This window comes from Ascidiella aspersa, chromosome 9, assembly GCF_963924565.1.
Source record: "Ascidiella aspersa chromosome 9, kaAscAspe10.2, whole genome shotgun sequence".
In the NCBI taxonomy this organism is placed as follows: Eukaryota; Metazoa; Chordata; class Ascidiacea; order Phlebobranchia; family Ascidiidae; genus Ascidiella; species Ascidiella aspersa.
Window position 1 is genome coordinate 3,373,113 of NC_139455.1, and position 19,398 is coordinate 3,392,510.

The 19,398-nt window shown below is 37.5% G+C and overlaps 1 protein-coding gene and 2 non-coding genes across 5 annotated transcripts in view; 1 reads left to right on the forward strand and 2 right to left on the reverse strand.

Moving 5' to 3' along the window:
- LOC146131918 (tenascin-X-like) overlaps window positions 1-19,398 on the forward strand; it is an 88,318-nt gene that overhangs the window by 65,735 nt on the left and 3,185 nt on the right. For all 3 annotated transcript variants that reach the window (XM_083397489.1, XM_083397491.1, XM_083397490.1), the window contains 16 exons: window positions 942-1,124; window positions 1,927-2,016; window positions 2,348-2,533; window positions 3,380-3,696; window positions 4,222-4,351; window positions 5,565-5,668; window positions 6,540-6,687; window positions 7,244-7,354; window positions 8,153-8,313; window positions 9,595-9,752; window positions 10,486-10,739; window positions 11,680-11,826; window positions 12,678-12,808; window positions 13,682-13,787; window positions 14,587-14,726; window positions 17,787-18,006. In XM_083397489.1, the coding sequence (XP_083253615.1) occupies window positions 942-1,124; window positions 1,927-2,016; window positions 2,348-2,533; window positions 3,380-3,696; window positions 4,222-4,351; window positions 5,565-5,668; window positions 6,540-6,687; window positions 7,244-7,354; window positions 8,153-8,313; window positions 9,595-9,752; window positions 10,486-10,739; window positions 11,680-11,826; window positions 12,678-12,808; window positions 13,682-13,787; window positions 14,587-14,726; window positions 17,787-18,006 (2,586 nt within the window). The remainder of the gene's footprint in view (window positions 1-941; window positions 1,125-1,926; window positions 2,017-2,347; window positions 2,534-3,379; window positions 3,697-4,221; window positions 4,352-5,564; window positions 5,669-6,539; window positions 6,688-7,243; window positions 7,355-8,152; window positions 8,314-9,594; window positions 9,753-10,485; window positions 10,740-11,679; window positions 11,827-12,677; window positions 12,809-13,681; window positions 13,788-14,586; window positions 14,727-17,786; window positions 18,007-19,398) is intronic.
- On the reverse strand, window positions 5,125-5,195 carry Trnag-ccc (transfer RNA glycine (anticodon CCC)). The gene has a single exon. It is a non-coding gene; the product is annotated as a tRNA-Gly (tRNA).
- On the reverse strand, window positions 5,454-5,524 carry Trnag-ccc (transfer RNA glycine (anticodon CCC)). The gene has a single exon. It is a non-coding gene; the product is annotated as a tRNA-Gly (tRNA).

Genomic DNA, 19,398 nt, shown 5'->3' on the forward strand with positions numbered 1-19,398 from the left:
ACTGTCTAAACAAAGCCTGTTAGTTGTACTGCGGCTTACCTACAACAGTAAAGGATCGGCAGAGAGCCTATTGCAAACTTTTGCGCAATCATTACAACCCGCTTTTGCCTGCGGGAAACGGCCTCTAGTTAATTGCGCAAAACTAAAACGAAAAAGGGCTTTGTACCAACTGATATATGTTAGTGGCATTTTTGTGTTTATATGACCTATTTCAAAGTCGTGTATTTTTTTAACTCTTTAAAGTATTTTTTGAAGCTTTCTTTCGTTTTTCGATTTCACACTCTGTTTTTGCTTAGTTTTTCATTATCCCATTATTCACTAATGTTTTGGCTAGTTCAGCGATTTTTTTAATCCTTTACCAATTTTTATTATTATTATTTTTCTCTGCTATTTGTAGCTTTTTACTCCGCTAATATGTTTTGGATATTTCAAATTCGTTTTGATCTCAATTATTATTTAAAATTTTATCTTTTTATTATTTTTTTAGTTTAGTATTGATTTTCAACGGTTCAACTATTCTAAGTTTTCAATTTTTATAAGTTAAACGAAAATTGTCGAATTCTTTACCGATTACCTTTTTTTCTTTTTCTTTACCGATTGTTTTTGTAATTTTTTTCCGATTCTTCACCAATTTTTGTCAAAATCCTCCATTTTTTTAATTGTTTGCCAATTTTCTTAAAGTTCTTTAATTTTGTCAAATGCTTCACAAATTCATTTAATATCTCCAAATGTTTTCAATTTTTTTACAAATAATTATTTCAGATTTATTCAATTTAAACAAATTTTTATACAAGTTATCTAACTTTTTACCAATTTTTATTTAAGTTCTTCAATGTTTTCAAATTCTTCACTAATTGTATTAAATTCCTACATTTCAATTCTTCACCAATCTTTCCAAAGTTGTCTAACTATTTCCAATATATACCAATATATTTTTTCAGTTCTTCCGCAACCGGAGAACGTGCACGCGTCGGAGGTGACCGATCGTGACGTGGTGGTGGAGTGGGACGCACCGATCAGAAAGGACATCTACTACACAGTGAGGATCTTCGAGCCAGGACACGAGGACGAAGCCATAGTGGGAAGAGTGGACTCAACCTCACCGAACCTACACACCTTCACAGGTTCGCCGATTCAGTTTGAATGACCGGGATCTGAACCCGGTACCCAAAGATGAAATAATGGTCCTGAATACCTTGAATAAAGTCGATTGCGGGGTACATCAAATAACGCTGAAAATTGATCGAATTTAAGTTTTCCAGCCAGACAAACTTCTACCTTTATTTCAAAAAATCAAAAATTGTGCCTTTGAAAACATATTTGAGTATTTTATCCTTAGAATCCGGTGTTAAAAGCTGTTTTTCCTTGAATTGCTGTGTAACGGCCACCTAAAAGTTTAAACCAGGGCGCACCGACAACTACGGCCTACATTTTTATAAAAATAAAGTTGGCACAAACACGTTATTTTTGGCCTGAGATCGTCAGGCCTTACCGTTTTTGGCTTGAAAACGTTTTGTTATCCCTTGTACAAACAAGTTCACATACCTGAAAATGGTCCCACGCGCCATTGACCAGTTAAAACAAGACGAAATAATTCGTTGAGAATTTAGAGCACCACATTTATAAATCGCGATAACCAACGTAGTTTTTTCAAGTAAAAATAGATTTTATGAGGTTATTTTCAAACATTCTGATATTATTTGTACTAATTAGTTGCTAGAATATAATAATTTTTACATCGAGTCTTATAATAAATACTATACCAATAACGAATAAATAACATTATTTCAGTAGTTATTAGCTTCCGGTTATCATTTCTTGATAGTAAGATCTCTTAGTTACCTATTTATGAACAATAAAACACATCCAGAAGTTCCAATTGCGTAAATTCCTCTGCAACGTTATTTTACCCATTCTTTCCAACAGGTCTGCACCCGGGTCGTGTCTACGAGGTTGATGTGACGTCACACAGTGACGCAGCCACAAGTTCGCCAGCTCTGACGTCAGTCACGACACGTAAGAGTTTTTACTCGGGCTATTTTTGTAAACTCGGCACTAGTATTGCTACTTTATACTTACCAAAATAATAAATATACTGTTTTAAACTAACAATATATCACGGGGCGTAGTAGCAATGTGAGTAAAAATTAAAGTCAAAATTAAATCAAAAATAAAATAAATTATTCTGACTTTCGAATTTGTATTGAAACATTGTATAAACAGTATAAAAAGACTTTTAACATAAAAAACACTCTCGATATACCAACATCACCACCTTTTCAATAAAAATTGTTCAATTAAAAGTTTAAAGTGTAAAATTTAATCACATATTTTTGAATTCGTTCAGAAATCGAGAAGCCGAGAAACGTGAACGCCCGGGTCTTCTACAGACAGGTGATCGTCAGGTGGGACGCCCCCCACAATGACGTCACGAAGTATCGCGTCACGCTGCGACCTTCGAATGACCTTACCGACGCCCAGACTGTCTACACGAACCATCCAAAGACCAGCCACGTATTTAACGCTATTTCTGGTGAGTTAATTTATGTGTCTAGTAAGTCGCGTATGTAATGAAAAAAAAACGCTGTAAGACCTACAAAACAACATTATCTGAAGCGGATTTAACTATATTACCATAGTATTACCACCAACTACATCACAAAGCCAAACACGCAGTAATACCAACTTCACATTCAAGGGGATCTACAGTGCCATATCATTCAACTAATGATACACACATATACGTGTTCTGTGATCTAGCCCTTCTGAAGCTGCTTTTAGACCAACGCTAAAAGCTTACGTATCATAGTACACCGAAAGCCATCGCAGACTAACCGAATCTGTCGATCAATGATGCAAAAAGGGCGGGCCAAAAAAACAACTAACCTGCGGTGAGGTTCGAACTCACGACCTCCGGCCAAGCCGAGACCTTCGCTCTACCAAATGAGCTGCCCAGTAGGGGAGAGAGTCGGGAAACTCATAGGGGAGAGAGTCGGGAAACAACTGGGACACAAAGCTTGCTTCATAGTGTTAGTAAAAGCAACCTTAAATTAAAGGGGATCCACAGGACCATATCATTCAATGAAAGATATACTGTTACACACATTATGTGTTTATCAACTGTGACCTAGCCCTTCTGAAGCTGATTTTTGGCCAAACATATCATAGTACACCGAAAGCCATCGCATACTAACCGAATTTGCCGATCTATGATGCAAGCAAGGCAGGCTAGAAAAACAACTAGCCTGAAGTGTGGTTCGAACTCACGACCTCTGGACGGCCTCGAAAAAACATGATCCAATAATCGCTCGTTCCCGCGAACTTCAAAACGGTCCAATCATTACAAACTAAATTAACTTCTCAACTTACTTATACTCAGACCTTTTCCCCGACACACTCTACTACGTCGACGTTGTGGCCATGAACCCCGGGAGGGGCCTGGAGTCAAGTCCGGCCCAGGGGAGCTTCACCACCCTGCCCCAGACCACGACCCCGCGCCCTGTTGCCGCCACAACGGCACCGCGGGCCCCAGTGAGTGCTCCCAGGCCCGGACCCCGTTCCGACGACACCCCGGCGCCTATCGCTTCTGACCAAGTTGACGAGGGTGCTTATAATGTGAGCTGGCGACCTCCTACCACTGGCGTGGTTCAGTATTACCGCGTGGTGCAGAGGTCCCCAAACGGACTAACAACACAGGTGAAGTGCGGAATGTTTATATTGAAAAGTGGTTGCCAACATTTAATGACTTACGGCATCCCACATATATAATAATAAATTGCGGCAACCCTGCTTGAATTTTTGTAAACTAGTTTGCCGTAATGTCACTGTAAATGGAAAATTCATCATTTGACTTATTGTACTATAATCGTACACAAACAGTTGTATTCAGGGGCAACAATCTGATTTTTAAAGATCCTATAACCCCACTCGAGACCTTTAAGCATTAAAAACGTAACCCCATGGTGCCGCGGCACCTAGGTTGGGAACCAGTGATATAGAGACTCGAAAGGTGAATTACAGGTGCAATTTGTCGCTCGTGGGCCACACACTAAACTTGACCTTTAATTTTGTATTGCAAATTAAACGACAGTAAATGTGCAACTAAATAACAGTAAAAACTAAATGTTGTGAACGAAACGTTCACTTGGACTTTAGTTATTTTGAAAAGACTTGTGTACAACCCTGGCGTGCGATTACCACAGCGTGTATTTACCTTCACAGGCTTCTGTTCCGGCCCACCTCACCAACTTGCGACTGAACAACTTGTCACCCAACTCGGAATACACGGTCACTGTTACAGCGGTGCTCGAAGGAGGTCAAGAACAGTCTGTAGGAGTTCTTAACTTGGAAAGTAAGTGATATACGTTTTTGGTATTGTACTATGTTGCATGAATGCAACAAATATTGTAGTTTCAAGATATAACAGCGATTTTCACTTGATTTTTACACTGATGATGGCATGAGTTATTGCTGAAACGTCTGTAATTTGCGAAATGTCGGTTTTAGCTATATCATTGTTTTTTTACAACTCTTATAGTTTTTGCATAGGTATAACGAAGATGGCACCTTCTCAAAAGTTTTTTCATCTTTTATAACGAATATTCTTACACTTTTCTGTCGTAATCTAGCCAGTCATTGATTATTTTGAATAAGAAGTCTAAAAAGGTGCCTCATTGGTGCAATAAGTTTCGCTTTACAACGAACGACTAACTTTGATAACGACTGAAAACTGAAGAAAATTTCCTTCAATTGAAGTCGTTGCCTTCACTATCTTGCAAGGGAAAGGGTATATCTTGTTTGGAAACATTGAATTTACCATAATTTATTTTCCAAATTTATCGTGTGGATGAATTTATCCTCCTCAGCCTATAGTACTTTTTTATAGTACAATTGCATCAAATATTTGTCGGATGGAGATAGGGGTTTTAATTGTAAAAAAAACATTACAGTCGAAACCAAAATGTTACAACAATTCCGCGCCGAAAATTGCGCAATTTTTAACGGATTTTTAAATAAAATACCTAACTTAATCTACCCATATATCAGCGGCTAATATTTAAAACAAAATTAGCTGGATAATGAACTGCTTTGACGATTGATATATGCTTACGTAAAAAATACGACTGCACTGCCCGGGAATCGAACCCTGGGCGCAAGAATGGGAATCTTGCATGTTACCACTACACTAGCAGTGCTGATGAACAACAAAGGACTGATGGACTTTTAATTACTTCTAAGGTGTCTGTCTACTCTTATTTAAACAAATGGAGTAAAGTGCTTCATATTGATTGCACCACGTCCCTCTTGATCTTGACTTTATTACACGAAGGTTTAAAACAATCTGAAATTTAACAGAAAATAAGTCCCCAAAATTCAACTCTTCTAATAGTTAACAAGTCTTTTATAAAAAAAAAAATTGATTCTTGTATCGAACTATTGTGCAAAAATAATTGTGCACTGCCCGGGAATCGAACCCGGGGCGCAAGAATGGGAATCTTGCATGTTACCACTACACTAGCAGTGCTTGTCAACAAAACTTTATAAATAACGTCTTATTTTAACAGCAACTGCCCCATCGAGCGACAGAACAGTGACAATTGAGTGGAACGAACAAGGAACGCCTTACGAGTCGTACAGGATTATCGCCGAACCCGATGAAGTAAAGCCGGTAAGCAAATTACGTGTCGAAAAGATTTAGAAACAAAACAGCTACCTTGGTCTAGTTTTAATCAAACCACCAATTACTGCCTATGACCTAAAGTACGGATGTTAATAAAACTAGAGTTTTGCACTGATAAGGTAAAACTTTAGATTTGAATGAAACTGCACCAAAACACTTAAGTATAGATAATTAGATTGGCTCTTTTCAGTGTCATTACATAGTTACTAACTCTCGGGAGTAACTACTCAGTACTATGCTAGTAATAGGGTTCGTAATCCTACTGGGACTTAAGTCTGTTCGAAAATGACTTGACTGGGACCTAATTTCTCAATTTCATTTAAAAAAATGATCCAATTTGGAAAAAAAAAATATTATCCAAAAACAAATTATCCAATTGGCACGATGAAACTCGCTTTTACAGCACGCGAAGACCCGTTCAAAAATGTTATACACTTCTATAAATCTATATGGGCTTCAATTTTCCTACTATCCGCCTAAGCAGTCATTCCCAAACTGTGTGCCGCGGCACACTAGTGCGCCTCGGGAGATTGTCAAGTGTGCCGCGAAACCTTTGTAATTTTGAAAAATAACTTATTTGAATTACCGATACACGCAAGCATTTTAGACTTAAATACGCACTATCCATTACGAATTATTCATATTGAGACTTTTACATTTAGTTTGTCGAATGTTACGGGCGATTGTAAAGTTACCACATTGTTGTTCTGTCAATAGTGTGCCGCAAAGTATTTAAGAGTTTTTTAGTGTGCCGCAAGCTAAAACGTTTGAAACCACTGGTCTAAACCTCCAACCATTATACTTCATAGGTTAGCCATATATTTACCCAATTAACACGAAGAAACCGACACTTTTTCAGGACGTGAAGACCCTAATGTGGACCAAGACGGCCACCGACAACCACGCGTGGTTGAACGGACTGCACCCCGGTACCACTTACACTATTCGTGTGCAGGGAATCCATAACGGGAGATATACAACAGTGTCGGAAAGCACGATCACAACTGGTGGGTGAAGAGAACTAAATCGTCGAGTGTAGGAATAGGCTTGAATTGAAGTATGACATTTTAAACAAATGACCTGAATCTAATCCTAATTGTTTTAATTGAAAATAGTTTTCGTGAAAAAGAAATTTTTCAAATTTTAGCAGTAAAATAGCATGCTACGTCTTTTTTGTGTTTGCTTAGCGAAATATAGCTTGCAGTGGAATGAATTGACTAATTTTATTACCTGAACATTTATACTTAATGACGATCACTTACACTACTACGGTACAGGCTTATTTCTACTTTCCTTGGGTAACTTATGACTTAAACAGGACATGGCCTGTAACTTAGGATTGATTACTTATTACATTGACTGGACATGACTTGTTATTTATCAAAAAAATACCTATATTAAACAAAGGTTATTTTGCAATGACTGACTTGTTCACATACTGACTTAACTTAATTTTCAACTAGAATACCAGAAGTGGTAAGCGTGCAGCAAGTGAAGAAATACCGAGTTAGTCGTCTAACAAACGTAGGCGACAGCTTTATACAGCTTGTGTGGTGTTTCCAGGCATCGATTCGCCCGCCAACCTCACAGTGTTGAGAGCGAAGCCGACCAAGATAGTTGTGACCTGGGATAAACCGAAGGCTGACATCGACACTTACGGCCTCACCTACCAATGTAAGTATCATATTGTCGTCAACGAACGGTATTTTGGGTGGTTTACCGGCTTGGTAGCACCCACTTTAATTGTAGCCACTTCAATGAAAATAAGTTCTTTCGGTACTTATTTGCTGACCTGACGTTTCGGCTACCTATCCATTCATCAGGAGAACAGCCGGAACGGTGGACAAACGAATAAATACCATAAGAACTTATTTTCAGTATATACTACGCCTGGTAGCAACAGCATATTTATGGTAGCCAGTTTACTCTTGTTTTTGCTTTTGAGGTAAGCTATACAGTATGTACAGATCTGTCATGTAACTTGATAATAAATGTCAAAGCCAATGAGGTCGAGTAAACTTAAATCATCTTGATTAAGACGTTTTGATACTCACTTGTATTGAAACGTATTTATTAAGAGTGTCTTTTGGCTTAGGTATTCATTTTTACTTTTAATTTTGCAATTTCAAGTAATTTTCATAATCAACGAAAATAAATAGGTTATATGAAACGTTCTTTATAATCGATGATATATTCCGACTACGGCTACCAACTTGAGTAATACACCTTTGGATTCAATAACTACTTACCTTTAAAATTCAACTTTTAAATCCAAAGGAACTTAGTTTTTTTTTAGTATACCTGTTTATATATCGATACTTTATAAAGCTTTACAAATCATTCTCGCGAAAATTGTTTAGCGCCCGTGTAATACCAGACCTCTTATTAAAGGCTGAGAACCACTGGTCGTATGGCAAATCTAATCTCACCATTGACATAAAAAATAACAACAACAAAACACACTTTTTTCAGACGGAACCGGTCCCGAAGTAACACTAAAGACCATCACCAAGAAGCATAGGAAAGCCACGATTCGAGGTCTTAAACCCGGAAGAGATTACGTCATTCGTCTGTACGCACGCTCCCGTAAAGGGGAAAGTCCCCCGGCGATATTGCGCGCTCGAACGCCTCAGGTAAGTTAGAAATTAATTGCTGGTAGACAAGTTGTGGGAAAAGGGGCTTGAACCTTGGGAAGTTTGATGCTTCATAGTTTATGTCTATAGGAAACCTTCCTTAGCTTTTATTTCTATGCAGATTTTCGCGTTATGTCCATTGCGATGCAGATATTCTTTATTAATTTATATAATAGATACAATAGATTGCAAAAGACATAGCGGGCCACAATTGATTTACCTCGTCGGGCCGTAGTTTACGAAACCCTGGACTATGCCAATCAACAGTGTTTTAACGACTTAGTCAATGACTTGACTTAAGTGCACTTAAGTAACTGTTTTAAATGACTTGACTGAAGTCATTTGGACAAAAGACTTGACTTGGACTTAAGTTATTGAGTCACATGGCCTTGGGTAAAAACAAGTGTTTTCATTTAACTTTTACGTTTTTTTTTACGTTTTTTTTTCTTTTTTTATCGTATGACATTGCACTATTTATCTCAGTTTTGCACTTGGATCGATTAAAACTCTACACGTTTTTTTAGTATTTTTTTGGTGTCTTATTGCTACTATAATCGAACAAGTTTAGCAATTTCAATAGTTTATCCTTTCATTTTGATATTAGTGATTTTACTTGGAAATGACTTGGGCAACTGATGACCAGGGCTGGAACTTGACTTGTTATTTCATTAAAAGACTTGACTTGGACTTCAATCATTTTAAATTGACTTGTTTGCAAACTGTCAATCAATATTTGTGATTTCAGAGCCCAGTTGTAACGGCCAGTTTTACCTTTCTTGTTTTAAATTCCATTGTGATACCGATTAAACATTGTTCCAATAACGACATACTGTCCATCCACCAATCAACCTGTTTGCTTTCAGATACCATTTGTAACGGTCAGTTTCACCTTAATTGTTTTGAATTACATTGTGATACCGATTATAAAAATGCTTTAATAACGACATATTTTCAGTCTACTAACCCAATTTGTCAAAACAAGTAAATAATACAAAAAATGGCCCCGTGCCCGATTTGTGAACGGTTGGCGGGCCGGATAATTTTAATCGGCGGGCCTTAGTTTTTCCATCCTTGATCTATGCAAATCAATCCCCTTTCAGAGCCCAGTAGTGACAACCAGTCCCAACTAACTTATTTCGAATTCCATTGTGATACCGATTAAACAATGTTCCGATAACGACTTACTGTCAGTCCACCAATCAATCTTTGTGATTCTAGAGCCCAGTTCTAACGGACATAATGACATACTATCAGTCCACCAACCAATCTTTGTACTTTCAGAGTCCAGTGGTGACTGCCAGTTCCACTCCACGTCAGGATAGCGGAGTACTGGTGAAGTGGAGGAGCCACTCGCGCACTGTCCAGGGTTGGAGGATCTTGGTGGAACCTCAAGACGGCTCCGAGCCCTGGAACGTTACCACGAGCAGACTGCTCAAGAGGTATGAGTCAACTGAAATTGCGGTTCCAAAAGCGTTTTTAAACGACACACGCTACCTAGTGTTTTAAAGTGTACAATGCTTGGAGCAGTGTTTCCCGATCATTGGCTTAGACCTTGGGCCACCAAACGACGGTAGAGTTAATTTGCGGCAGAAATATGGCAGTGTTAATTCTACCGGCCGCGACCTTTTTTTCTTGATTAGAATAATAAAGTACAGTTGAAAATTGAAATGTTCTCAAATGCGATTCCAAAGTACTTTTCTAAACATTATCGGATTGCGATATTTTCTGTCTAAAACATCTGGTATCGGTATAAGATTAAAATGTCAAATATCGGACATCATACTAGAGACCAGGGCTGCAGAGTCGTTTAAACAAGAGTCCGATTCCCGATTCCCGATTCTCCGGCTCCGGTTTTACCGCCAGTACTCAACCCATTTAAGTACTTTTAAAAGGATGGATAAATCCACTCATAGGGGTGGCGTATCACTTAAATCAAACACAATACTGGCTTGAAAAATATTCCACAATCTGCTATTCCGCGTTTATAATTTATATTTTGCGACTTAACAGTTTCGAAATTCATCTCGGGACTCGGATAGTTTTACGTAGTCTTACTCAGGTCCCAAACCAGACTCAGACTCCCCTCACACTCCTGATAAAGTGTTAAAATGTACCACAGGTTGGAAACAGCTCCTGCTTTACACTCTTATACCTTTCTTACTTTTTCGTCAGGTACCAGCTGGAAAACCTTAAGAGTGACGTGGGTTACACCGTCACAGTTTACCCCCATTTCGGGGGCAGCAACTACGGCACCCCCTCGGTGGTGCACATCCCCGCCTCGACCCGCCGGGGATTCATCGGAACCCACCGGGTCACCGGCGCCATCAACGCCGACGTGGGGGCTTTCCCTTGGGAACTTAGTGTGCCCCTGGCCCAGGCGAATGGCGTCACTCTACATTGGAACCAGCCCTGGTTTAATGTGCTCGGTAAAGGGGAAAATTATTTTTTATGTTTTTTCAAGGGAAAAAATGACTTTTTTTCACTTTGACAATCTAAACTGGGCGTACCGCTGTAATTCGGCTATAATTTTCAGTATTTTTATTCTTTTGTAACTATATTGAGCCAGCCCTGGTTTAATGTACTCGGTAAAGGGCAAAAATATTTTTATGGATTTTGATTTAAAAAAAACATTTATTAATTATTTTTATGTTTTTTTGGGCAATAATGGTGACGTTTTATCGAACTAAGGACGCAATTTAAACAAATTTTTTTTTAACAATATAACCTGTGTTAATCGCTATGTTTATGGCTATAATTTTCGGTAAACTATAAAGATGGTTTATATCGTTGTAACATTGATTTAATGACAATCAAGTGGCAGTCTTTCGATTGTAGAATTATGCTTTTTGTCGTGACACCATTTACAGCGAGTAACGCACAATCTTCCGAAACAACACTTTGCCAATAACTCAATAGTGTAGACAAGGAAGAATGTAACATTAAAACCTACTAGAAGTGAGTTTTTTCATTGTCGGTTTTCTGCTAATTTTACTTACGGTTTACCAAAAAAACGCTCTTGTTCAAAATATTGCATTTTTCACGAAAGACTCATGTCCAAATTACACCTAACTTAAATTGCAAAATTTAAGTATATTCTTGTTTTTCCCAACCATTCAGTTCTCAAGAGATTCAAAGTGAATTATAATATTGTTATCAAAATAATTTCAATTCAAAACCGTGCACAAAGTGCACAAAATCGTTAGCATAAATCTGAAAAAAAATTACTGATTTGCGTTTCACCGGTCGTCAAAAAAATAAAAAAAACGTCGAAATTTTGTCAAAAATACAGTTTTATTTTATTGGTCGAAAATTAATCGCCCTAGTCATTATGAAATTGTCTAACGCGGCCTCGTTTTTTTATTTCAGCCTATTCTCTTTACTACAAGCGTCGCGACGACCCTAACAGCGCCTACGTTCAAGTGATACCAGGACCTTTACCCGGAGATACTTCAGCCACCATTCCTGGACTACAGGCCGGAGAGGCATACAGCATCCAGCTTAACGCTACAAGTGGTAGGACTATGTAGAATGATGCCTGTCAGTTAACTAATTTGGAGCCTTGTCGGTCGTTCTGGATTTAAAAATCGACACCTAAAAGATACGATTTGAATGATTTCTTGATTTTTCCGATTTGTCTAGCTAAAATTTAGAGTGGACTTAACAATTTTTAATTTTGAAGCATAATGTTTGGAGCTTGTAGTAAGACGTAATAATAATATCAAAGCCGTTGACATATGTTGAAAATGAATAAAGAGTTATTCGAAACGTTCAAAATGTACCTACTTCTGTATGGGCTTTGATATTCTTATTAATTTGTTTGTAGAAAATGAAAATGTTTTTTGTAGAAAAAGGAAAAGTTTACAATATGTCATAACACGGAAATTGCTGAGTTTATTAATTTAACTTACTGTTTTGCTATTAATTTTTCAAAAGTTTTCGCCTGGTTGGTGTTGTCACAATTAGTTATGTCCGATAGTATTATTAGGTATCGAATCCGCCAAAGCTTAGCTGTTTTATAGACATAGACTCAGTGTTTTAGGGGCCGCGAAAAAAAATTTCAAAAACCGTGACGCATAACTGCTTAAAATCGGAAGCACCCTCGCAAACGAATAACTCGGAAGTTCCAAGGGTCGAGCGGTCAAATCCCATTTCGCCAATTTGGCTTGCACCTCGTTTCTTAAGTTGGCGAACTTGCCCGAATCAACCCTAACATGGCAATCAAACTGCTATTGCAAACCCGATTGCTGTTTTTCAAAATTAAAGGCACAACATTAAATTACTACCGCCAAATGTAACAACGTTTTTCGCGACGACAAAAATGGTAAGCATATGCCTCTAACAGGACGCTTGTAATTTTTATACAGCTGACCGACACGGCAAACTGGTGAGCACTGTGACCATGAACGTGGCGACTCTACTGCCTGAAGTGTCAGGAGTCAACATACAGAGCATCGCTGATGGTCAGATACGGCTAAGTTGGCAACCGGTGACCGGGGTATGTGTTTGAAAAGATATTTTAAACATTTTTTTAACGTTGAATTATTTTATTAAAAAAAATTCTGACTATTTTTTTTTCATTGTACTTGCGTATCTCGACACATTCTATTTAATTTTAAGTTAATTTTTCTCGATAAATTTGCGCTTTAAGAAATGATGATAATTTATAATTTTCAAACAATTTCCTCTATCCGAATGTAAATGTGTATTAATTCGGGTAAATACGCTCTCAAATCTATCTCAAACTATCTGCGCTCTCAAAAATAACATGTATTTTGAAAAATTAACGCCCTTAGAACTTTTTCTCAGATATCTCATTTCACTAGCGGAAGTGTTAAGTGATTTATCCTCGTACATTATAGGCATTTAGTAATAGAAATATTATTTATACACCTCTTTCAAAAAACGCTCTCAATTACTGATCCTATATGTCTCAATATATAACCGGCAAAAAAATACAGTGTGAAAAGTGTCCTCTTAACTCATTCATTTTCACTGCAAGATATGTATGAATTCATATTTATTGATACCAAATATACTTTTTTGTGGAATATTCAAAGGCAACCGGCTTATGAAAGGTTTAGCACATTTTTATTTTGCCTATTATGGCATTATTAGTATCTTTTCTCATTTTTTTTTACATCATCTAAAATAACTAACTTAAATATTACGCCACAATGACAGGCAAAGCATATTTTTTTTCATTTATAATAATTTTCGTTATTTCCTCGCAAGGGTGAGGCGATAACTTAGAAAAACATTAATAAATACGAAAAAAATCATATATAAATTATTTTTGTCGACAATTATAGATAGTCGTTTGGAAGTCGCAAATTTCAGTTCTCTTTTTTAACCTTTAACCTTTCGCCAGATCTCCAATTACGTCATAATAACAAAGGAGCGTGGCCAGCCCGGCAACACCACCCAGCGGTTGCTCCCCTCGACCAGCAGCTACACTCTCCCCTCCGTAACCCCGGGTAAGCCCCTTTGGTTAAGTCACAATGACGCTTTGTTCGTTTTTTTGCAAAGGACAGAAGTCCTACGACACTGGGTTATGTGTTTTTTGGTGTTTTTTTGGCAAAATGACCAAAAAAATATGTTTTTTGCGAAAGCCTTTGAATAGTATTTAAATTGTTTTAAAAAGTGCCGTTAAAAAACAATTATAAATAAATGGTAATTGTCTTGACCATGCACTTATGCTGTTTTATTTGCTAATTATATTAAAAAACAAACGTCATGCGATACAATTTTAGTTTTTTTTTTCTTTAAAAACCGACAAATTTTCGTTGAAACGTTTTTGAATGTCCAAACCTTTTCATAAAATTGTGATGCAACCCTGTAGCATTTTAAGTCTATTGAAATTTAATAATTTTCAACCGTTTTTGGTCAATGGTAAGATAAAGACATCGCCTTTTTTAAATAATACAACGTCGCTTTTACACGTGTAGTGGTAAAGAAGTGTTGGCTACAATATCAATAAAAATGAATTTAAACAAAAGCGGAAAACAAAATTAGCTTTTTTCGTAAAGAGGACAAAATCCCAACATTACCTCTTCGCCTTTTTTAATAGTTAATTTTCATCATATCTTTTTAATTCGCACTAAGTCATGCTTTTTTCGTGTAACACAGATAGTAGCGCAGCATGAGTTGTCGGAGAAATGTTTGCAGGGCGATATGTATTTGTTAAATTTATATATATATTTAAACTATATAAAAGTTAACTTTAAACATTTTTGTCCAAGTAGGGATATTCGACATCACTTATTTCCTTCGCAGGTTCAAAATACGAAATCCACTTCTACACTGAGAAGGGTGAATTTCGCAGCAACGTGCTCGTATTTACCATTACCGTGCCCGAAGCACCGCCTCAAGTTTGCACAGACAAGGCAACGCAGCGAGTTTATCCCGTCGGCGCTGTGAGTAAACAATCAAGTACTTTTGCCTTTTAACAGGGAGATATTTAACAACACAGTATTCGGCGGATTTTTTGTGTGGGGGGCATGTAAATTGTAAGGGATGACGTCACATAGTTAAAAAAATGGTGCAGTACCAACAGGGGCGGATCCAGAATTTTTTTTTTTTGGGGGGGGAGGCATATACTTTATTAGAGATGACGTCATATAATTGTAAAAAAATGGAATACAACAGGGGTTGTGTAGATAAAGCAACGCAGAATGTCTATTCCGTCGGCGCCGTAAGTAAAACAATTTTGTAGTTCATCAGGGAGATATCTACGAACGCAGTATTCGGCGGATTCAGGATTTTGTTTAAAGTTTTAAAGGGGGGCATGTAAATTTTCAGGAATGACGTCACATATTTGTGTAACATGGCACAGTATGGTGTGGGTTCAGTATTTTTTTTTTTTTGAGGAGTTATGTAAAAATGTCGTCCTAAGTTACGTAACAAGCTGCCCAAGTCCAGTAAAATTACGCGTATAGCGACAAAATGGGCATCCGCCTTTATTATTTACTAGCTCCCTACTTTAAAAAAATGCTTTGAACCTAAATAACTGCTATGGGCACAAATATTGTTCCACATTTATCAATAAGAAAAACTACTAAATAATTTATAGAAAAAATACTACAGGAAAAAAACAACTTTTGTAAAAAAAAAGTTTAGAAACTTTCTATCGTACGTCATGCTGTTAAAAAGAATAAAAAAAAACTTGCTGCGAACATAAAAGCCCTTTTCCTAAAGTAAATGCTGTTAATGGGAAATCGCGCACATATGTCTACCTTGATCAGAAATTGGACAACGAAGACAAAAAAATCTTCAAAACCGTAACGAAAACCCCGTTTTTATCGACTCGCTCACAGGAGTGGGAATCGACCGCTTATTGTTTTCACCTATAGGCAAATATATAATTTGAGGAGTATCTGCTGCCCAAAAACACACTATACGTACAAAACAACTTGCTCTTGTTATAAAGTAAATGTTTTTAATGAGGAACCGCGCAGATATAATGAAAAAAAGTAACGAAAAATCTCATTTTATTTTTTAGTCTACTTTTTTTTTATTATGAAGAACTAGAATCGCGAAAAAAACACAAGGAAAAAATTACAATAGAAAAGCTTTTAGGCAGCTAACGGCCATTTCGTTTTGTGTATTGCCATGCTTTTTCTTTTTAAAGCCAAATATAGCTCGAAATTCGCACAGAAGATAGCATTGCGAAAAAGCGTAGCATAGTCGGGGCACTTAATTATAAAGGGGTTCTTCTGACTAATATCTATTCCAGCGTAATCGAAACGTCGGCGCGGAACACATATTTGTCAGAAGAACCTTCTTATAATTAATACAATGCCTGGCAGCAACAGTATATTCATAGTCGGTAGAACTTTCGGCACATTTACATTGAAAAATGACATCCTTACACACTAAAGGACAAAAAAAGCTTATTTTTTTTTATTATTAGTAATAAATAAAATGTCAAAAAAGCACAAGGAAAACAAATTACAATAAAAAAGCTTTTATGCAGCTAACGACCATTTACTTAAAGAAAGTTTTCACCAAAACTTGGAAAAGACGGTCGTTCTTTGGCCGGACTCCAGCCATAAGACCGAGATAAGAACAACCTCAACGTCAGAACAAAACACAATTCGGAATAAGGCCAAAATAGGACAAATACCTAATGGTATTACTAACGTCTAAATCGGAATAAGTCATAAATCCGTCAGAATAAGACCTAAAAGGTCAGAATCAGGCCTAAATAACACTTTAACTAACCCCGAACCCCACCCCTAAGTACATCACTAACTCCCCTAATAATTTCAACACTAACCCATTTTCAAACCCCACCCATTACCCACCAATAACCCCAAACAGGACCGAAAATCCGTTGCCAAAACAGCGGCGCCCTGACGGCGCCGGCCAGACTATGGCGTCCAAACCTTGGAACCAAAACGGCCGATGCCAGACCAATGGCCCCCGATCGTCCCATACCCTCTACCCACAGATTCTGGCGTTATTATGGCCATTTAGGTATTCTTGCGAAGAATTTAGGCCTTATTCTGATGAATTTAGGACTTATTCCGATGAATTTAGGCCTTATTCCGATGGATTTAGGACTTATTTCAATGAATTTAGGCCTTATTCCGATAAATTTAGGACTAATTCCGATGAATTTAGGCTTTATTCCGATGAATTTAGGCTTTATTCCGATGAATTTAGACCTTACTCCGACAGATTTAGGTCTTATTCAGACGTTTTTGTACTTATGCTGTACGGGATATTACTCAGTAATTGGCTGTATTATGTCGTTGGTCTTAATACTATGGTTTTATAGATTTTTCTGTTCTAGGTATTTTGGCTTTTTGGATCTTATTGTGTGTTCCCCTTTGGCCATGAGGTGGCACCAGTCATCATTAAGCGATGAAAAATTATTTTAGGGGGAAATGTTCATTAGAAACTGTAGCGCACGTGTTTTATTTTTGTACCAAAGTAGTAACTTTCTGGGAAGTAGTAACTGCCTGGATCTCGGCGAAACTTCTGATTGATTTACGCCCTAACCCTGTTCATATGTTGTTTGGTGTTGTGGCAGATCAATCTGAAATCCTTTTGAATTGTTTGTTGTTGTGTGCGCGTTTTGTAATTTATCGCTGTAAGTACGCCGAATCCGTGCCGAATTTCAATATGTTCCTAAATATGGTTAAATCTGTTCAGAAATCGGAACATCTTATCGCCATTCGGAATTATAAAATTAACGACTTTCTTTGCAAGTGGCAAGGGCTATTTTAACGCTCACTACATGTTACTCCGAATCCCCAACTGTATTTTAATGCCTTCCTGCTAATTCGTCGCTTTCTGACATGTGTTTTATCTCGCCTCTTTTTTTTCTTTCGCACTCGCTTTGTTGTGTCGCTATATCATAATAAAACTTGTCCAAAAAAAAAAAAAAAAATAGGGAGAAATGTTTTGAAAAATGACATAACTTGCACAAAAAAGGAGAAAAAAGCTCATTTTAATCTACTCGCTCACAGAATTGGGAATCAACCGCCGACGGCTTCCGGGTAATTTGCCACTGCTCAGCGCCAGAGAGCTACGAGTGCAACACGGGCCAATGGTGCCACGCCGACGAGGGGGTGTTCGGGCCAGGGGACACTTGGCGCCGTCAGGGCCAAGGGAACACCTGGGAGGAATGCGTTTGCAACGGAAAGGACGGCTTCACTTGTGTAGAAGAACTTCCGCCGCAAGTTAGAAGTAAGTTTGTTGGTTATTAACTAGAAAGCTCCGATAATATCGGATCGGTACCGATATCACAATATTATCGGACTAGTATCAACTAGGGATGTCCGATAATATCGGATCGGAGCCGATACCCGATGCCAAGTGGTAGTATCGGTCGGTGTTTCAATTAAGTCATTTTGAAAAGTCCCAGTCAAGTCGTTTGTAAAATAACTTAAGTCCAAGTCAAGTCTTTTCAATAAATCACAAGTCAAGTCGCAGTCAGGTCATAAAAACAAAAGGTGGAGATCTACTTGGATCTGAAGTGGTCGATCAAATGACAATATCTTAAAACTATATCACAACTCATGCCGCCTTATTTGCTCGGCATCGTATACTTGTATTGTGTGGATTACTGTCAATTTTTGTTAGTTATGGGGCATGTAATATGGTAATTTTCATTTTCTGTAATTCCACGTTTTTAGTTACCAGTTTTGTCAGCCAGTCTGTTTCATTGTCAGTTCTATACATAAAACGATATAAAATATGACCTATTTATATACAATCACTAAAATTTCTGATTTTGAAAATTAATAAAGAGATATTCGAAAAGTTCATCTTTCTTCGCTTACGCTTCTTCTTCCACTTTCCGCGCATCGCTTTGGTTTCAAAACGACGCAGGATTTAAAAAAAAACATTATATTGGTGAAGTTGTCCGACTTGTTTGCAACGGTGCTATATGAAAGCTTTGCTCATCTGCGGAAACATGAAGTTTTATGCCTAGTCGCATATGTCTTGGCATAAGCCAGTTATATTATATCTATGTCGTATAGTTTTTTTATAATTTTGTTGACAGTTACCAGGTTCATTTAGACGAGCTTTATTTATTGTTCGCGGGTGATTCATAAATTTTCGTTGAAGTGTGATTCGAACAGAACCTCTTATACCAGGGGTCGGCAACCTTTTTCTAGTCGCGGGCCAGAAGCAAACTCAGAAAGGTCTCTGCGGGCGGCACAAAATGTTAGCTAAGAATTGTGTTATTAAAATGTTAGAACAGCTGTGAATCAGGCGGGCCTCGGATCTTTTTTTGCACATTCAGACGCATTTAACTACGTTTAAACAGGCAGTAAAGCGCAAAGCGAAAAAAAAGCGTTTGTTTGGTTTAAAATTCGAGTTCACACGTTATAATCCATACTATTAATGAAAAGTGTAATAGGACTCTTTTGTGGGAAACGCGATAACATATAAAGCTAATCTATGTAATCTGGTTAAGCTATTTAAGTCCGGACGCACTTGGCGAGCGAAGCGAGCGCGATTTTTTTGGCGGTATATCGGCATTTCTTTTAAATTTCTTGAAAGTTTCTATTACATTGCCGAAAATAAAAATAAAAGAAATGTTAAAAAATACATGTGCAATGTTTTTGAACA